This window comes from Mustela lutreola, chromosome 3 (genome assembly GCF_030435805.1).
Source record: "Mustela lutreola isolate mMusLut2 chromosome 3, mMusLut2.pri, whole genome shotgun sequence".
NCBI classification, from domain to species: Eukaryota; Metazoa; Chordata; class Mammalia; order Carnivora; family Mustelidae; genus Mustela; species Mustela lutreola.
In genome coordinates, this window is record NC_081292.1 from 133257043 (window position 1) to 133276260 (window position 19218).

Sequence of the window (19218 nt, forward strand, 5' to 3'; positions counted from 1 at the left end):
AATAACTGTTAACCAGTTATTTTTTAATTTTTCTTTTTCATTAAACTCTTAGTAAATCTCATTACCTCACTCTTATAAAACTCCATTTTTAGGTTTTTAAAAAAATTGCCACTGTCTTTACTGTTTAAAAGACAGCCTGTAGCTTAGTGTTCATATACCTTCCTCATAGCTCAAACTGTCTACTTCACCCTGTACTTGATGCTTTTTACCACCTAGTAGTTCTCACTAAATTTTGAACTTTTCCTTCCAGTAAAATGTTCTCATTCTTTGCTTGCCTAGTCTGTTTTTACTTATCCTTTAAACTTTTGCTTTGATAATAACTTCCTCTATGAAGCTTTCTTCACATAAGATTTACCTGTTTTCTCTTTTCTACCAAACTGTGTGAGCTCCCCAAGCTAGCTAGGTGAACTACATCTCACCTTAGTGCTAGATGGTATTTGCTACATTGTCTGGATTCACGTAAGGTTTGCTTAAATTGTTAGTGCTTTTTCAAAATAATTGGTTAATGTAAGATTTCATTTCTTTTTAAATAGTTGCTACCCAAGCATTGTGCCAAAACCATTAGTCAAGCAGTGAATAAGAAGTCAAAAAAACAGACTGGTAAGAAAGGGGAACCTGAAAGGGAAAAGCCAGGAGTTGAGAGTATGAGGAAAAACAGGCTGGTAGTGACCAAGTAAGCCATCCACTTTTATTATATCTTTTTGTTACAGGTAGAAGTTTTTCATTTTTTGTATGGCATTAGTACTGAGGGAATGCTAGTAATTGTAAATTCTTAATTTCTCATTTATTATTATTTTATGTTTGTGAACTCAAATAGTTAATGCTTATTTCCAAAAACAGACTTTGGATTTTTGAAGAAAATTCATGTAGTAGGTAATATTTGCCTTTACTAAATACTTTATTTGTATATTTTATTTATACTTATATACTTTGTTTGTACTGAATACTTTGTCTATACCGAATACTGAAGGCAAAGAATTTGTCTAAAAATTTGGGGGGTATGCTATAAAAGCAAGCCATAGTTTTCCATTTCTTTAAAATCAGATAGCCTGAGACTTTATTTTGGCATGCATTATATTAGAACCTACATCAATTTTAGAGTGAATATATCAGACTAGATATTATTAAAGATTGTGTGTTTGTTTGGAGGGTAGGAATGGTGGGCAGTAATACATGAACATATGTTTTGTTTAAATTTCCTACTTAATTGCTTTTTTTATGTTGAGCAAGCTGTTGGTTATTTTATAGACAACTTTCTTTCTCTGGTACAGAGACTATAGCAAGGTTTGGAAATGATCGTTTTTATGAGCATGTAATAGCTCTTATTTATATTAAATCATTATAGTCATTATCATCTGAATGGAGAAACAAATGAGTGATACTGTCTTTAAAAAGCTGCTCTCATGTTAGTAATGTCCCTTAGGGTTTTGAACTTGTCAGTTTAGGAAAGAAGAAAACTGAATTCTGCAATTATTATCCCCCAATAAGGTCTGATGTGTTTATAAAAGTAATTTTGTATTGCTATGGTGAACTGTTGAAAATTTTATTGTTTATTAATATTTTTTCAGCCTTGATAAATTGCACACTGCACTTTCTGAATTGTGTTTCTCTATAAATTATGTACCAAACATGGTAGTTTGGGAGCATACGTTTACCCCACGAGAATATTTGACTTCTCATCTGGAAATCCGCTTTACTAAGTAAGAAAGACTATAAACTACTTTTGTTGGTTCAGTTAATGAGTTTGTCATGTTCTTCATATCCATACAGTGTTTACTTTTATGAGGAAAAGTATTAGAACTGATACAGTACGAAGAGTAATGAATGGGGAACCACAGAGAATAGTGAACTAGAAATTACTTAAGTTATTCATATTCTTGTCCCATACTTGTTATTAACTAGTTGTAGCACCGGATAAGCCAGTTACTCTTTGTGTGCCTTAAGTTCCTTATAAGCTAAATGGGAAGACTGGAGCAAATTAGTGTATTTCACCTGACAGGTAACAACCAAGTAGGGTCATGAGGTCAATGTATAAAGTTGCAGTCAGTGTTTAAAAAAAGAAAGAAGAGGCAGGGAGGAAAAGAAACAGGGAAGAATAGAAGAAAAATATCCATGCACTGCACGTGAATATAAATACTGCTCTTGAAACTCTTCACTTATACATATGTATGTTTGTACTGATCGTGATGCGAAATGCATATCTTTTAGTTGGTTACAGTTAAATGTTTAAAAACATCAGGACTAGGTGAATTCTTATCTTCTCTGAATTCACATGTATGCTCTTAGACCAGTAGAATTCTAGACTCTCAAGGCATTCCTAATTAGAGATTTTTAAATCTTACATATGTTTCTTGAAGTCATACTGTCTGTGATATCAGAAACCTTTCAATTTTAAAAATGTTGCTCCAACCTTTTTTCTAAAGTTATACACTTAATTATTGAAGAAAATGTCAATTGATTTGAGAAGTTTTTCTTGGAAGGCCTTAGAGCAATTTATAAAACAAAATTTAGCCAAGGATTTTTCACAGTTTTATAGTCATTAACAAGTAGTATTTGTACCATATGCTTGACATTGTGTTAAGTACTATAAGTAGTAATGAAATAGTATAAAGCTTAGAGCTACAGTTCATGAGAAGACTACAACAATTGGAGAGCAAAATAGGAGAATATATAAGTGGCATTAAATTGTGTGTTAAGTCATCAGTTGCGTAGTCAGGTGTTTAAGACTCTCTGTTGCTTTCCTTTAGTAAGGCAGGCATCCTGACAGTGAAAACCAGAATAGCATTTAGACCAAAAGGTTATTATGCACTCTGGTATTTATTAAATATTCTCAACTTGGTGGGGGTTGTTAGAGTGGTGGGTGGAAGAGAGGGTTCACTTTCCACTCCCTTTTTTTTTCTCTGTACGTAGTCTGGTCTGTTAATCCACAGAGAAACAGATACTCGTTTAACAAAACATCTACTTAGTTACGAGAATCAAGGCCAAGCTATAAACTTGTTTACCTGGGAAAGATTTTTATGCCAAAACAAATAGCTCGTATTAGTTGGTTGATATTTGCTGATCACTTGAGCACAGTTTTAGGGCTTTAGGGGTTATATACAAAGATAGCACCTACTAACCTTGAGTTGGTCTTCTGGGATTTTTTCTTTTTTAAAAAGATTTTATTTACTTATTGGACAGGCAGATCACAAGTAGGCAGAGAGGCAGGCAGAGAGAGGAGGAAGCAGGCTCCCTGCTGAGCAGAGAGCCCGTTGCGGGGACTCCATCATGACCTGAGCTGAAGGCAGAGGCTTTAACCTACTGAGCCACCCAGGTGCACGTCTGGGATTATTTTCTATTGATGGAGTTTGTCGTTCTTTTTAAGGATTTATCCTTAGAGATGCAAGTTTAAGATCTTTACATATCTAATGCTTAGGGAGTTTTAAAGATGGTAAGATAGAGGTGGTCAATGGAGGGAAAAATCAGGTTGGAAAATATTTTCAAAATTTGTGTTTCCTTTTAGGCGTACAGTTTATTGGGATATAAACATAATGCAACTGTGTTTTATGTGCTGCCAATGATTAAAAAACCAAGAAGTTTTTTGTTTATTGCCTTGTTTTAACTGTCATGCATTTTGTTGAGTGGCAGCACGATAGGCAGATGTGGGCTTAAACCCTAGACCCACTACTTCCAAAAAGAGTGAACTTACTCAGTTTCCTTGAGTTCTGAGCCTTAGGTTTTTGTTTTTTTTTCAAATTTGTGAAATGGTGGTGATAATAATTACATCATAGGGTTATTAAATATGAGGATGATCTGTATAAAGCATAAAAAAAACTACTGGCATGTAATAGTGCCAGATGAATTTGAGCTATGCATTAAACAGTTCATTGTATCTACTACAGACAGTGTATCCTGTTAAAGAAGTTTTTTTAAAACCATCTTTATTGTTAAATCATTTTATTTTAATATTGATGTCCTTAGAATTTTTAAAATCATATTTCTACCTCATTTTAGCTTTTAGGTGTTCTTTTTTTTTTTTTTAAGGTTGCTTTTTGGACGATAATGATAGTAATTACATGGCTTTGAAACAAATTGTATTTAAAATTGTTATGGTTTATTTAATCAGAGATCAGTATGTTGAATGGCTTTTACATAAATGCAAAGTCTGTTCTTTTATTCCCTTCCCGCCAGGTCAATTGTTGGAATGACTATGTATAATCAAGCCACACAGGAAATTGCAAAACCATCAGAGCTTCTGACAAGTGTAAGAGCATACATGACTGTACTGCAGTCAATAGAAAACTATGTGCAAATTGATATTACAAGAGTATTTAATAATGTTCTTCTTCAACAAACACAACATTTAGACAGTCATGGAGAACCAACCATTACAAGTCTATATACAAATTGGTAAGCACATTTAGAAATTAGGAGTGATAAAAAGTTACTTCGAAATAAGCTGCTTAAGGAAGTTATTTTTTTTATCAATGAGTGCTCATTTTTATTATCAGTCAACTTATGTAGGAATGTATACCATAATAAATTTTGAATTGATTTCTCCTTTTTATAAATTTACTTTTTCTCCTTAGGTATTTGGAAACTTTGTTAAGACAAGTCAGCAATGGTCATATAGCTTATTTCCCTGCAATGAAAGCATTTGTGAACTTACCTACAGAAAATGAATTAACATTCAATGCAGAGGAATATTCTGACATATCAGGTGAACGAAACTATGACATGTTTTATAGAGTGAAGAAACCTTGATTCTTTTGGCTTTTGATTGTTATGACTATGTTCATTCAATTACATTCATTCAGTACATAATCATCATACATTATATCTTAGACTTACCTTTGTGTTACCTTTTTTATTCTGGAGACTTGTCTAAGGATTTTTGTATTAATAATTTGCTTCTATAATGGAACATTCCAGTATGTTAATATTCGTTTTCTGAAAGTGTTTGCTCTGTCAAAGTATAAAATTAACTACATTTCCTTTCAGAAATGAGGTCATTATCAGAACTACTAGGCCCATATGGTATGAAGTTCCTAAGTGAGAGCCTTATGTGGCATATTTCATCACAAGTTGCTGAACTTAAGGTAATACAGTTTTTATCAGTTTTAGCTTTGAAACGTTAACTCCTGAAAAACATTTCAAAAATATGAACCTCAAGTCTAGAATCTTAGTTTAATCCAACATGGAAGTTCTCATATGTGGAGTAAATTGTAGAGATAGCATGGCCTTTCAGTAGCATTTTCATTCAGTACTCTCTTTTACAGTTGAAAAAACTGAGAGCCTAGAGAGGTGAAATGACTTACTAGAGGAGACTAAAACTCAGATTGATTTCTTGGCCTTTGGTCATATTTTCATGCTGTTGTACCATGATACTGTTCTTTGAATGACTGGTCAAAATTCCAGCCAAAGTCATTTATTTAAATTTTTAGTTTGAATGTATTACTTTATACAGATTATATTACAAACAATTTTAGGCTCATTGGGGTTTTTTCTTTCCCCTAAGTAATCTCTGTGCGCAATGTGGGGCTCAAACTCATGACCCTGAGATCAGGAGTCACATGCTTTATCAACTGAGCCTGCCATGCACTCCTAAGCTCATTGGTTTTTTTCTATTATTAAGTAATCTTTTAAATTATCTTATGCCCTTTAAGCTGGATAAAAAATGTCTTTAGAATGCTTAGCATTTTTTTACAAAAGATTTTATTTATTTATTTGACAGACAGAGGTCACAAGTAGGCAGAGAAGCAGGCAGAGAGAGAGGGGGAAGTAGTTCCCCGCGGAGCAGAGAGCCTGATGCAGGGCTCGGTCCCAAGACCCTGGGATCATGACCTGAGCCAAAGGCAGAGGCTTTAACCCACTGAGCCACCCAGGCACCCCTAGAATGCTTAGCATTTTATTAAAGATGTAAAAGAGCTGAAGCAACAGCATTTTAAAGGACTTTTTTTTAAAAAGCCTTTTAGAAATATCCTAGTGTTAAGGTGATTTATATTGAATTAGTCTGTGTATATAGTAGCTATTAAGTTTTTGAAAGAATTTGAATTTGAGCCATTAAGACTTTTCAACTTAAGAACAGAATAGAAGAGGCATATTTTAAAATATGCCCTTTTAGGGACACCTAGCTAGCTCAGTTGGTGGAGCATGAGACTCTTGATCTCAGGGTTGTAAGCTTGAACCCTACTTTGGGTTTATTTAAAAATAAAATCTTAAAAAAATATTTAATAATGTACTCTTTGTGAATTTTTTTGGTTACTTGTGCCTTGCATTTTTAATTTCTCAAGAATATGGTTATAGCACTGATTAATAGCTTGCATTTTATTTTTATTTTTTATTTATTTATTTTTTAAAGATTTTATTTATTTATTTGAGAGAGAATGAGTGAGAGAGAACATGAGAGAGGAGAATGTCAGAGGGAGAAGCAGACTCCCCAAGGAGCTGGGAGCCCGATGCCGGACTCAATCCTGGAAGTCCAGGATCATGACCTGAGCCAAAGGCAGCTGCTCAACCAACTGAGCCACCCAGGCGCCCGTAGCTTGCATTTTAAATGTAGCACTTAGAAGTCTAAATGTGGCAATCTGATATACTGAAAATTTAGCAAATATATAGCTTAAGTCGATTGCTGCAAGGTGAGAAATATTTTGCTGAAAATAGCAAGAGTGTGACAAGAAGGAGAGGTGGTAGTACCCAGTATTTAAAACTTTTTTTTAGAAAGCTTTTATTAATTTTATTTTAGAGAGAGAGTGCGTGAATGGGGAGAGGGGCAAAAGGAGAGGGAGAGAACCTCAAGTCAACTCTGTGCTGTGTGGAGCCTGGTATAGGGCTCAATCTCATGACATTGAGATCAGGACCTTTGCCAAAACCAAGAGTCAGATGCTCAACTGACTGAGCCACCCTAAGAATTCAAACCTTTAAAGACTCTAATTATCCTGAATTTCAGTCCTCTCATTTAAGAGCTTTGACTTTGGGCAAAGTTTAAACTCACTAAGCTTTTATTTTGAGAGAATTGTATGAGATAATACATGTCAAACACTTAGGTACTGAGCATAGTTCTTGACTCACAATAAACATTGAGTAAAATATTACTTGGTATTCAGCATTTCCATTATCCTCTTAATGTTGTTTTTCAAAAGAGTGTTCTATAATTCTTGTATAAAAGTCAACTTTTAGGTACTTTATAATGTGGATTTTAAATAAACAAACTGTATGCTTTATATAGTTTTGAATACATAAACATTGCAGTGACAGTTTTGGTTCTTTACAAGCAATATCATTGCTGTTTATTAGACTCATTCACCTATAAATACAGTCTTTCTCTTATCCTATTGTTCTTAGGTGACAAATTTCTCATCCTCATTATACTTTCTTATGTTCTTTTTGGCATGAAAGAAGAATTATGACAAGATTTTTTTTTTCTTGACTTCTAGAAAAGAATTTTGCTTTTACCAGCTGTTTTTTTTTTTTTTTTAAATTTCAGACTGAATAATAGGGACTGCTAGAATTGTTAAGTATTTTTAGTGCTTCTTTGCCATTTAATGTGGTAGATTGAATATTGTCATGTAGTAACACAAATTAGCCTGTATCTGTATCCCATATCTATGAGAGTTTAAAGGCATTTAATGTCCTTAACAGTACTGGAAGGCTGCCCCTGAAGATCTAGCCTTTCACTTTCCTTACCTCCATAACTCCTCCAGCCTGTTTGGCCTACTTGTTGTCTCAAAATATTCTTCACTGAGTTATTGTCTTAGCTTACCTTTTCATAATATTCATGTATTTTTCAAATGTTGTGTTATCAGAATATCCTTTCTTCACCACACTTTCTAAAATAGCAAACCTCACTTTTTATTCTCTTTATTCAGCTTTCTGTGTATCTTACTTGTGACCTTTCATGTCATGTATTTGTTTATGTCACTGTCACTCGAATAAAAACTCAGGTATAAGCTCGCTTAAAACTTTGGTACTAAATTAGTGTCCACACATAGAAGATACTTGCTTAATATTTCTTGGATGCAGAAGTAAAAATAGGTAGCTATTTTGACTCTTCACTTTGGGGACTTTTCTAAGCTGCTTTCATAAAACTGGTATCGTCCCTGTTTTACAAATTAGGAAAGTGAAACCAAGAAATATTAAGTACCTTGTCTGGACTCACATGCTTAAAAGTGGTGAAACGAAAACTTGAGCCTGTGTAGTCAGTCTAGACCTAGAGCTTATACTGGTACCATGTTATCTGTTTTTAGAAATAAAAAGGATCTAAGCAGTGATCTAACACATACTTACCTGATGCAGGAAGATCACACAGATTTTCATTCTTACATCAAGAGGTAGAGATTGCCTTTGACAAGATTACCTTTACATATTTAAGAACTTTTGTAGTGTTTTGCCTTTGTCTTCCCCATGTGAAATACATTCGTGTTAGTCTTTCTTTCTTTTATACAGATTCTATTGAAATTATTTGTGTAAAGCCCTTGGATAATAGTGCCTTGAAACTGAGAATAAACTTCAGCTAGAGATCTGGTTAGTGAAGGTACACTTATTCTGGGTACTGTACTTACTAGTACTGTTTAAGATTGCATTTATACTTTTGGTAGCTATACCATAATATTTTCATGTCAACTTGTGATCATAAATTTTCTCTTTTCTTTTCACTTACTGACCTTGAACCATGGCTCTCCACATCTGAGATTTTGTATGTTTTTGTTCTTTAGACCCAAGTGTTGGCGACATTGTTCTTTTAAAAATTTTGTCCTCTTAGGTACTATTATTTCCAGATCACTTTGACTTCAGATTTTGTCATAATTTTTTAGTAATAGTTTATTTATAAACTTAACTCTCTTAGCCTTTCCTTAAGTATTGTTCTCAAATACATTCTTACTCTTTTTTGTTTTTTTTAAAGATTTTATTTATTTATTTGACAGATAGAGATCACAAGTAAGCAGAGAGGCAGGCAGATAGAGGGGGAAACAGGCTTCCCCCCCGAGCAGAGAGCCCGATGCGGGACTTGATCCCAGGACCCTGGGATCATGGCCTGAACCAAAGGCAGAGACTTAATCCACTGAGCCACCCAGGTACCCCTACCTACATTCTTACTTTTGAAAAGAAATGGAAGGAGCTTATGTCTAATATTTCTGTCTCTATGGTGGAGTGACTATTTTTTTCTTGAATGTTATTAAAATTTAATTTAAGGTTTTGATGAGAGTATAAATAATGTTAACATCTTTCTTTTAATGCTATTGAATTTTCTGACTCCAGAATGTTGTTTCTTGGGTGGATCCTCTTTTAAATATTTGATAATATTAATCTTGAGTGAAAAACCTAGACAAAAGAAACTTTTTGTGTGAAGAACTCATACTCATAATAATTGAGGTGCATGAATGTAAATTAGCTTGGATTTCTCATTAAATACAATATACTCCAAAACCAAGATGGTTTAGGATACTAAACATTTTTTTTTCTAAAACTTTTGATTTTAGCATTTTTATTTTTTTAAGTTTTTATTTAAATTCCAGTTAGTGAACATACAATGAAATATTAATTTCAGTTGTACAATTTAGTGATTCAGCGCTTACATATAATACCTGGTACTCATCACAACCAATACACTCTTTCATCTCTGTCACCTGTTTAATTTATCCCCTTTCTCCGTACACTTGCTAACACTTGTGTTTTTGGTTTTAGCCATTCTGATAGGTGTAAGGTGAGATCTCGTAGTTTTGATTTGCATTTCCTTGAGGATAAGTGATGATGAGCATCTTTTCATGTGTCTGTTGGCTGTTTGTATTCTTTGGAGAAATGTCAGCTCTTTTGTCCATTTTTAATTGGGTTATTTGGTTTTTGGGTGTTGGTTTATATAAGTTCTTTATATGTTTTCAATACTAACCTTTATTAAATATGTCATATGCTAACATCTTCTCCCATTCAGTAGGTTACCTTTTAGTTTTGTTGTTTGTTTCCTTCACTGTGCAGAACTTTTTATTTTGATGTAGTCCCAGTAGTTTATGTTTGCTTTTGTTTCCCTTACCTCAGGAGACATTTCTAGAAAGAAGTTGCTATACCCGATGTCAGAGAGGTGACTGCCTATATTCTCCTCTGGGATTTAAATTGTTTCATGTCTGATATTTAGGTCTTTAATCCATTTTGAATTTATTTTTGTGTATGGTGTAAGAAAGTGGTCCAATTTCATTCTTTCACATATTGCTGTCCAGTTTTCCCAACACCATTTGTTGAAGAGATTGTCTTTTTCCCACTGGATATTCTTTCCTGCTTTGTCAAAGATTAATTCACTGTATTGTGACCAATTGCGGGTTCGTTTCTGGGTTTTCCATTCTATTCTGTTAATCTGTGTGTCTGTTTCTTCACCAGACCTTACTGTTTGGATCACTGTAGCTTTGTAATATAACTTGAAGTCTGGAACTGTGATTCTTCCAGCTTTGCCTTACTTTTTCAAAATTGCTTTAGTAAATTGGGGCCTTTTGTGGTTCCATATAAATTCTAGGATTGTTTACTCTAGTTCTGTGAAAAACGCTGTTCTTGGTATTTTGATGGGGATTGCATTAAATGTGTAGATTGCTTTGGCTAGTAATAGACATTTTAATAATTTTCTTTCAATACATGAGCATGGATGTCTTTCCATTTCTATGTGTTGTCTTCAGTTTCTTTTTTTAAAAAAGGATTTTATTTATTTGAGAGGGGCAAACAAGCTCCTCCCTACTCAGCATGGAGCCGGATATGTGGGGCTTAGTCCCAGGACCATGAGATCATGACCTGAGTGGAAACCAAGAGTTGGATGCTTAACTGACTGAGCCACCCAGGTGCCCCGTCTTCCATTTCTTAGCCTCTGTATACTGAGGCATGCTTCCATGTGTATTCTTGTATTTTATTATATAAATCATTACAATCTTATGGTCATAATATAATGGTATTTTATATCGACAAGTTCAGTGTATTGTATAGTATTCTATCTCATTGAGATAAATCTCCGAAAGTACTCAGTCTGTCAGTGATGATTCTAATTGTTTTGCATTTTTTAATGTCCTATTAAGTTTCCTTAGAATGATCTAATTTATGAAATTATAGAAACAAAATAACATACAGATTTTTGCTTCAAGTATTGGTAGGGTAGGTTATTTAGACCATCTTTTCTCCTAAGGGCAACTTAAAAAGTTGGCAAGATATATAAAGAAAGATTCTTCTTTTAAAGAAGCTAAAAAGGTAGGCCAAAATCAAGAAGAATGTGGGAACTCAGAGACATGAGCCTAGTACTGGAAGCCACTTTTGATCTGAAGACATTTGCTGATCCAGAAGCAACATTTATAAGAGTAATACATAGGTTTTATGGCCTTGTGGGGTAGGGGTAGGGGAGTCTGTAATAAAAGCCAAAGCCTGTCTAAGGTGAGGAGTGGGAAATCTACTTAAATTCCTCTCCACCCTTTTTACACAGATACCCCAAAGGGTTATATCTCTAGGATAATCATGGACTGGAAATGATTTGCCCCTCCCCAGGATATCCAGCTCTTTTGGTGTTGCTCATTTTGTCCAAGGAATCTATAGTCTTAAACCTGGATTGAGGTTGTCCTAGATTAGTAGTGCCACAAAGTGCTTGGCAGAAGCTGACAAATACTCTTTAGAGAAATCTTCATCATAGTTTTCAAATGAGTCCTACAATAGTTTTCAAAAACAGTAACCTCCACCGAGAGAGTGGAAATCTGTCGGAGATTGAGTGTGGGGGTAGGATGTTCAATACATCTGGCTGGCTGCCTTGGGTCATTTTCTGCCCCCTGCCTCCCTGCTGCCAGCTTTTGTTCCTGATTTGCAACTGTTGTCCTTGTTGGCATCACCTCTTAAGATGGTGAGAGGTGTGTAACAACTCCCAATACAGACATGTAATAACCCTCTTGTTTTCATCTTCCAGTCTTTCTTTCTATGCCACTGCTTACAACTTCTGTGCCCTGTCTGGGTCCCAAGGCATGCATTAGCTTGCCTTCCATACTGTATCTCCCCTGCAGGAATTTGCTGGTCACATTTCTTACCTCTACTTACTCTTTGCTCCATTTTTCATCTTCTGGAAGTTTGTTGACATCTCTCATTTGGTCTTGTTTCCTATATTGTTTTCTTTTTTATTATAGGTTTATTCTTTTTTATTCTTTTCCTTTCACTTCAGTGGATTTCTGGAAGAAGAGTTTTAGACATATGTATAAAATACTCAACATTTAAGCAACACTTCACATGGTTTACAAACTTATTTGAGCATAGGAAAAATTTATGAAAGTGGTTCAAAAGATATGGATGTCTGCATATTTTCTAATATTGCCAAATATCCCCCTGAAGAGATTGTAACTCACACTCTTCATATTAAAATATGATTATGCCTCTAATAGTATTTTGGTCTTTCTTTTTTTTTTTCAAGTAGGCTCAATACCCAGCGTGGGTCTTGAACTCAGGATGCTGAGATTAAGAATCACGAACTCCACCAACTGAGCCAGCCAGATGCCCTTCACTTTTGTCTTTAAATTAGTGCATAAAGGGGCATGTGGTTGGTTCATTCAGGAGAGCATGTAGCTCTTAATCTCAGCGTTGTAAGTTTGAGCCCCACATTGGGTGTAGAAATTACTAAAAGTAAACTTTATGAAATTAGTTACATAAAATATTTTGGGGGAAATTGTAATATTTTAAAGATCATTTCTGTGATTCCTTAGCTTTTATTTTTTTCTGTTTTTATTTCTTAAAATTAATCTAAATTGACATAAACTAAATATTTGGCAGCACATTTTCTTTGTATCTTAAAGATGACGTTCATTGTTTTAGTTTCTATTTTAGCTTGGGACTTTTTTGTTGAGTAAGTTTGTGTGTTAGAAAAAAAGGAGAACTTCTTTATATTTAATGATCGTGAATAAATCATTTGTCAGACATAGTCAACACTGTGCATGCATACTCATGGTAAAATGCATTCATTGCTCTCTGGAGAAGAAAACAGCCAGTCTTCTTTCCTACTAAAATTCTTGAGGTGTTTCATTTGGTGGTGTGCCCATTGAGACAATGTCTCCTTCTAATCCTGCCAAAAGAATCGTTTTTGGCATTTTACAGATCAGTTCTTCTAGTTCCCTCATAGAGCCTCCCTGCCCCCAAATGAAGTAGGAAATTTAAATATGAATTGTGCCAAGAATTTAACACTTTCTTATTAACTGAAAACCAAATTTATTTTTAGTACTCTTCATATGTTTTGCCTGATTTGTATTCACTAGTATTACTTCCGGCTTATAGTCCATTGGCCAGTGATATTAATCAGTGGCTTTAAAATGTTTAGAGAGCTCTGTTTTAGCATTCAATTGAGAAAAGAAAAAAATTTAAATATATGAACTATTTTTAAGTGGAGACAGTATTAACTTTTTTTTTTTTTTTAAAGGAATAATGTGCAAACAAATACTTTAGGGTTATGGTTCTTAAATTATGGTCTTTAGATCAGCGGCAGCTGCATTACCTCAGAACTTGTTAATGATGTGCAAATTCTGCCTTTGGTTCTGCCTCAGACTCGCTGTATTGAAACCTGTGGGGACTAGGACCCAGCAATGTGTGTTCTAATTAATAAGTCTTCTAGATTGTTCCGTACACTAAAAATCGGGAACCATTTCTTTAGGGATTAAGAGCATGGATTTTTAAATCAGTTGTATCTAAATTCAAATTCCGAAATTCACCATTTAATATCTTTATAACTTTGGACTACTTACCTAATTTCTCCAAGCCTTAGTTTAATTTCCTCAGTTGTAAAGTTGGAATATCACCTCTCTTGTGTAGAACAAGTAAATGGGGTTGTTTGTAAATTGCCTGGTATGGGAACTAAAAAGTGATTGTTGTATCTTTACCATTAAACAAATACTATAATTTTTGATTCTCAAGCACAGTTATTCTGTATTAATAACTGTAGGGATCTTAAAGTCATGTGATTGGAAACATTGTGTCAGCTTACTTGGTAAAGTTTTCTTTTTTTTCTCTTAATGGAGCGTAGGTAATGGTGTATTTAAAACTCAGTGGTGTCTGATTCAATGATATGTGTGGTATTATGTTCAAGGTATAGGAGCACTGTCAGGATTGAGCATGTATTTGAGTGTGTATTGACTCAATCAGGTTTTAGCCTGGGACAGGTATTGAATTGGCCCCAGGAGAAGTAGGCATTTTAATCATACATTGTAGAAGTTGAATTTAGCAAACAGGTATGACTGGAAGTGTATATTTGATTGGGAGCATAAAGAGAAATAATCTGAAGTACAGGAATACCTCATTTTATTGCACTTTGTATATACTGCAATTTTACAAGTTGTGGGTTTGTGGCCAACCCTGTGTCTAGCAAGTATATTGGTGCTATTTCTCCAGTAGTATTTGTTCATGTCGGTGGCACACTTTGGTAATTCTTCCAATGTTTCATGCTTTTTCAGTATGATTATATTCCTTATAGTGATTTGTGATCAGTGATTATGACTCAGAATGCTCAGATGATGGTTAGCATTTTTAGCAATAAAGTATTTTTTAATTAAGAATCTAAAACATTGGTTTTTAGACATGCTGTTGCACATTTATAGACTGTAGTGTAGTGTCAGCATAACTTTTTGTATGTACTGGGAAACCAAAAAATTCATTTGACTCGCTTTGTTGCGGTATTTGCTTTATTACAGTGGTCTGGAACCGAATCTGCAATATATCTGAGGTATGCCTGTAATATCAAGTAACCTAAACAAAATTCATACTAGTATAGGAAAACTGATTTTTATAAATTTTCTGTATAGGTTTTCATCCTCCCTTAAATCAGTTGTCATCAGCCTTTGGCTTGTAACAAAACCCTCATGGCACTTTAACAATATGCTTGCTGTTAAATCTTTGCAACCAGGCCTGCTAAATTGAAATATTTGAGGATGAAGCTTGGATTTGTATGTATTTTGAAATATACCCAGGCTTTATTCCTGGATATTTAAATATTATATCCAGGCTCTCCATATACATAGAGACATTATCTCTGCCGGAATCAAATTAATTATTTTTTCATTTTAATTTCAAACTTAATTACTTTTCCAAAGCATCTTTTAAGAAAAACATTCTTTAATGGGTTATACTTTCCTTGAATAGCTATTCTTTACTCCCTTCCCTTATTTGTATCTCTTCCTTCTCTTCCTTTTTCTGTGGTCTCTGAAAGAGAAGGTAGATAGTTAACACTTCCATTTTATAATTTGTGTGGGAAATCTGACTCTATTATAAGCCCCATGAAGGAATACATACATATGAAATAGTACAAAAGTTATTCTCCCTCTGATTATACACATCCAGTGATGAACTGTAGGCTCTCTTTAACTGTAGGCTAGCTTTAACTTTAGCAAGTTGTTTTTATTTTGGTTGGAATTTATTGCTCTCTATATCTTCTTCAGTGTCTGTTTTTTATTATTGATGCTGTTCTGTGTCTAAGCATTAGGTAATCCCTTATCCTACTGCTTATCTTTATTGCTTTTTCCTAAACCATCCTCTCCTTCTTGAATTTGCAAATTGAAGAAAAACATTAATCCTGTGTAAATAATTTTAAGATTCTTTTATTAAGCCAGCAACAAAAGTATATAGCATAGAACATCTGGATTTCATGAATTGTATTTCCTACTTGCTGGATTATGATTTCCAAGCATGCTCTTATCTCATTAACACAAGGTGGTCTATGCTTAACCTAGGATCTTTATTTTTTTTTTTCTGTCTTTCTTTCTTTTTTTTTTTTAGAAACTTGTGGTGGAGAATGTTGATGTGCTAACACAAATGAGGACCAGCTTTGACAAACCAGACCAGATGGCCGCACTCTTTAAAAGATTATCATGTGGGTAACTCATGAAACTTTCTCTAAGCATTAAGAAGACCTTGACACTCAGTATTTAGCCTTTGCTTAAACATAAATATAATTACTCCTGAGCTTATGAAGAGAGCAGAAAATAGTTGCAGTCAAAGGATATTTTGAGTATATGGCTTATCTATTTCACATTTTTTTTTTACCATAGCTTTAATACCATGTATCAAATATTTAATGAGTATTATCAATTAGTTCATAAACTCATTTAATACAAGTAATTTAGACTGAAGGAGAATTAACTTTTGAGTCTATAACTTTCTAAAAATCAACTTTATTGTGGTATAATTTGCATACAATGAAATCTACACATGTAAGTGAACAGTTTGATGGATTTTTGTCAAATGCATATATCCATGTAACCGTTAACCATAGTCAAGACATACAGCACTTCCATCACCTCAGGAAGTTGCCTCATGTCCCTTTGTAGTCAGTTTCTTGATATCCCCCAAACATAGATAAAAACTGATCTGATTTCTGTCACTATAGATTAAATTTGCCTGTTACAGAACTCTACATAAATGGAATCGCACAGTATATACTCTTGTGCCTGTCTTTTTCCACTTAGTATGTTATGTGAATCAGTAATCTGTTCTTTTTTATTGCGATCTAGTAGTCATTGCATGAAAATCTGAGCCCTACAACTAAAAAAAATTCGTTTTTAATGTCTTCTTGACATTGATTCTTTGTAGGAGGTATATTGTGCAATAGCAGTGAGTCCTAAAAATTTATGAAAACATAGTTAGGTAACTATTTTAGGTGCACTTGAATTAATTTTATTTTCATTTGCTTTTGTACTTGAACTTGTATAATTAAAAATTATTCTGAAGTCATACTTCTTACTGATTCATTTAAAAGCTTTTCCAGCATTAAAAAATTAATGAAATACCAAAAAAAAACTTTGTATTTGAGAAAACCACGGTTTATTCTCCCAAATAAAAAATAATCCTGAAAAAAAATTAAAGCCATGTGTATATTTTACTTAATACGTCCCCCTGGAGAATTTTCTTTTAAATGTTATGCAGCTATATCAGATTTTAAAAGTATGAAATGATTTAGAGAATCACTTTATTAGGCTATCTTATCCAGCTTCAAAAATATAAACTTATATAATAAAAATTAGTATAAAATTAAACTACATGATAGTTGCCTTATAGGACAGATCAGTTGTTGCCAGAACTGGGAAAGCAACAAGTGATGAAACTTGTTGACCACAGTGGCAATGGTGGTAACCCAAGTCTACACATGTTAAAATTTTTTCCTAGAGCTGTACCAAAAGGGGGAAAGAGCATCATGTTTACTGTACGGTACTTTAAAAAATGAAATTAAAATTTAAAAAAAAAAAAAGAAAATACTGATTTGGTAGTATTCTAGGGAGGTAGAATATGAATAAATACTTAGAAGGAAATTATTTTTTTTAATTTCTACCTGATCTCTTTTGTTCATTGTTTTACTATATACTTACATTTACCAGTCTTGTTTTCTTTATTCTTAATTATTTTTTCCTGCTTCTCCTATTTTTTAATACTCAGTTGACCACCCAACCAGCCGAACTACTTAACTTCTTACTAGTAAATAATATTTTGACTGTATCATCTGGTTAAAGGCATTTAATCCACTGCATTGTTCAGTACCTGCTTACTGTTACTTTAACTCTCCTATTTGTGTAATTGAAACAAAACAGAATTTGTTAAAATTCCAAAGTTCATACAATTTCAGAATAAAATCCATAACCCTAATGGCCCATCTATATCAAATTTGCCTTCAAATAGAATTTATTTATTCTTTTTTGTAATTTGGATACAGAAAAGTTCTGCTTGAGAATGGCTCATGTAGGGGAGTAGAGAAAGCTATTCTTTCAGTTGAAATATTTTTCAAAACACTCTTTTGTCTCAGATCCCCATCTTTGTGCCTCCTTCATCCCATATCCAGAGGTTGATAAATTTTTATGAGTCTGATTTTCATATTCAACAACTATATTCTTTTTAATGCCTTTAAAAAGCCATGTAATTTGTTAAAAGTAACCCTAATTGGGGCACCTAGATGGTACAGTCAGTTAAGCCTCTGACTCTTGATTGCGGCTCAGGTCTTGATCTCAGAGTCCTGGGAGCCTGCTCTGCATCAGGCTCCATGCTCGGCACAGAGTCTGCTTGAGATTTTTTCTCCCTCTGTCCCTCCCATCCATGCTTGCTCTCTCTCAAATAAATAAATTAATCTTAAAAAAAAAAATTGCTCTGAATTGGGAGGTAATCTGTAATTAATTTTCAGTTCTAAGACTTTTAAGCTATTTGAGCAAATTTAATACTGTATTGCTTCCTGTTTTCTGACTGTGTCTCTGGGGTCTAGGTTCATCACTTTATTGACTCCCTTAGTATAGACCTTAATTTTTCTAGTTTTCCTTTAATAAATCTTCCTTTTAAAAATTCATTCCATACACTTTTGCCCTGACCTTGCGACCATCTACAAATCTGTAAGTTGCCTCCAAAGACCTTTACTTTAGCAATACTTTGAATGTTATTATCACCTTAAATTGTTGCACTGATAAGATCCTGAATTTGAAACTTGACTCTCAGTTCAGTCATGTCTTCAAGCTTTCCCACTCCTTCACTCCTATTAAATTTTTTGTTCTAGTTCATTGAAACATTGTTTCTCTAGTTTTCTAATCAGCCTCTTCCTGGCTTTACTTCCTTACCCATTATGGACTTTAAAACTTAGTGATTTTAATTGCATTCTCCTTTGTGCTATCATACCTTTAACTTTTTTTTTTTTTTTTAAGATTTTATTTATTCATTTGAGAGAGATACAGAGACAGAGATGGAGAGAGAGAGAGCACAAGCAGGGGAGAGGCAGAGGGAGAGGGAGAAGAAGACTCCCTGCTGAGCTGGGAGCCAGACATGGGGCTCTATTTTAGGACCTGGAGATCATGACCTGAGCCGAAGGCAGACGCTTAACCGTCTGAACCACCCAGCTGCCCCTTCTTTGACTTTTTGCTACATTCATCATTCTAAGCAGTTTCTCTGATCCCAGAAAAATTTCCTGCTCCCTGGAGGCCAGATACTGCTTGTAAAGTAACACTTGTTAAAGTCTGTTGTTAAGCCTTCCTCTTATTCATTCTACCATTCTTCATATTGCCAAATTTTTGACTAGCTTGTATTCACTGTTTGTCTTTCCAGTTCTCTACTCTCAGTACACTATAATGTGGCTATGCCTGAAACCTTTCTGGAAGAGATCATTAGTGACTATCCATTTTTAAAATCTGGTCCTCTTTCCTCTTATTCTACTTGATTTCTCTGTAGTCATTCTCTCTTTTATTCCCCTTTTTATTGAAATTTCATTCTCTTTATTTGTCAATAGTTTTACAATTT

The 19218-nt window shown here is 34.0% G+C and overlaps 1 protein-coding gene across 4 annotated transcripts in view; it reads left to right on the top strand.

The window, feature by feature from the left end:
• NCKAP1 (NCK associated protein 1) overlaps positions 1 to 19218 on the top strand; it is a 100292-nt gene that overhangs the window by 68025 nt on the left and 13049 nt on the right. For all 4 annotated transcript variants that reach the window (XM_059166844.1, XM_059166845.1, XM_059166847.1 and 1 more), the window contains 6 exons: positions 534 to 673; positions 1569 to 1700; positions 4171 to 4389; positions 4569 to 4699; positions 4981 to 5078; positions 15733 to 15826. In XM_059166844.1, the coding sequence (XP_059022827.1) occupies positions 534 to 673; positions 1569 to 1700; positions 4171 to 4389; positions 4569 to 4699; positions 4981 to 5078; positions 15733 to 15826 (814 nt within the window). The remainder of the gene's footprint in view (positions 1 to 533; positions 674 to 1568; positions 1701 to 4170; positions 4390 to 4568; positions 4700 to 4980; positions 5079 to 15732; positions 15827 to 19218) is intronic.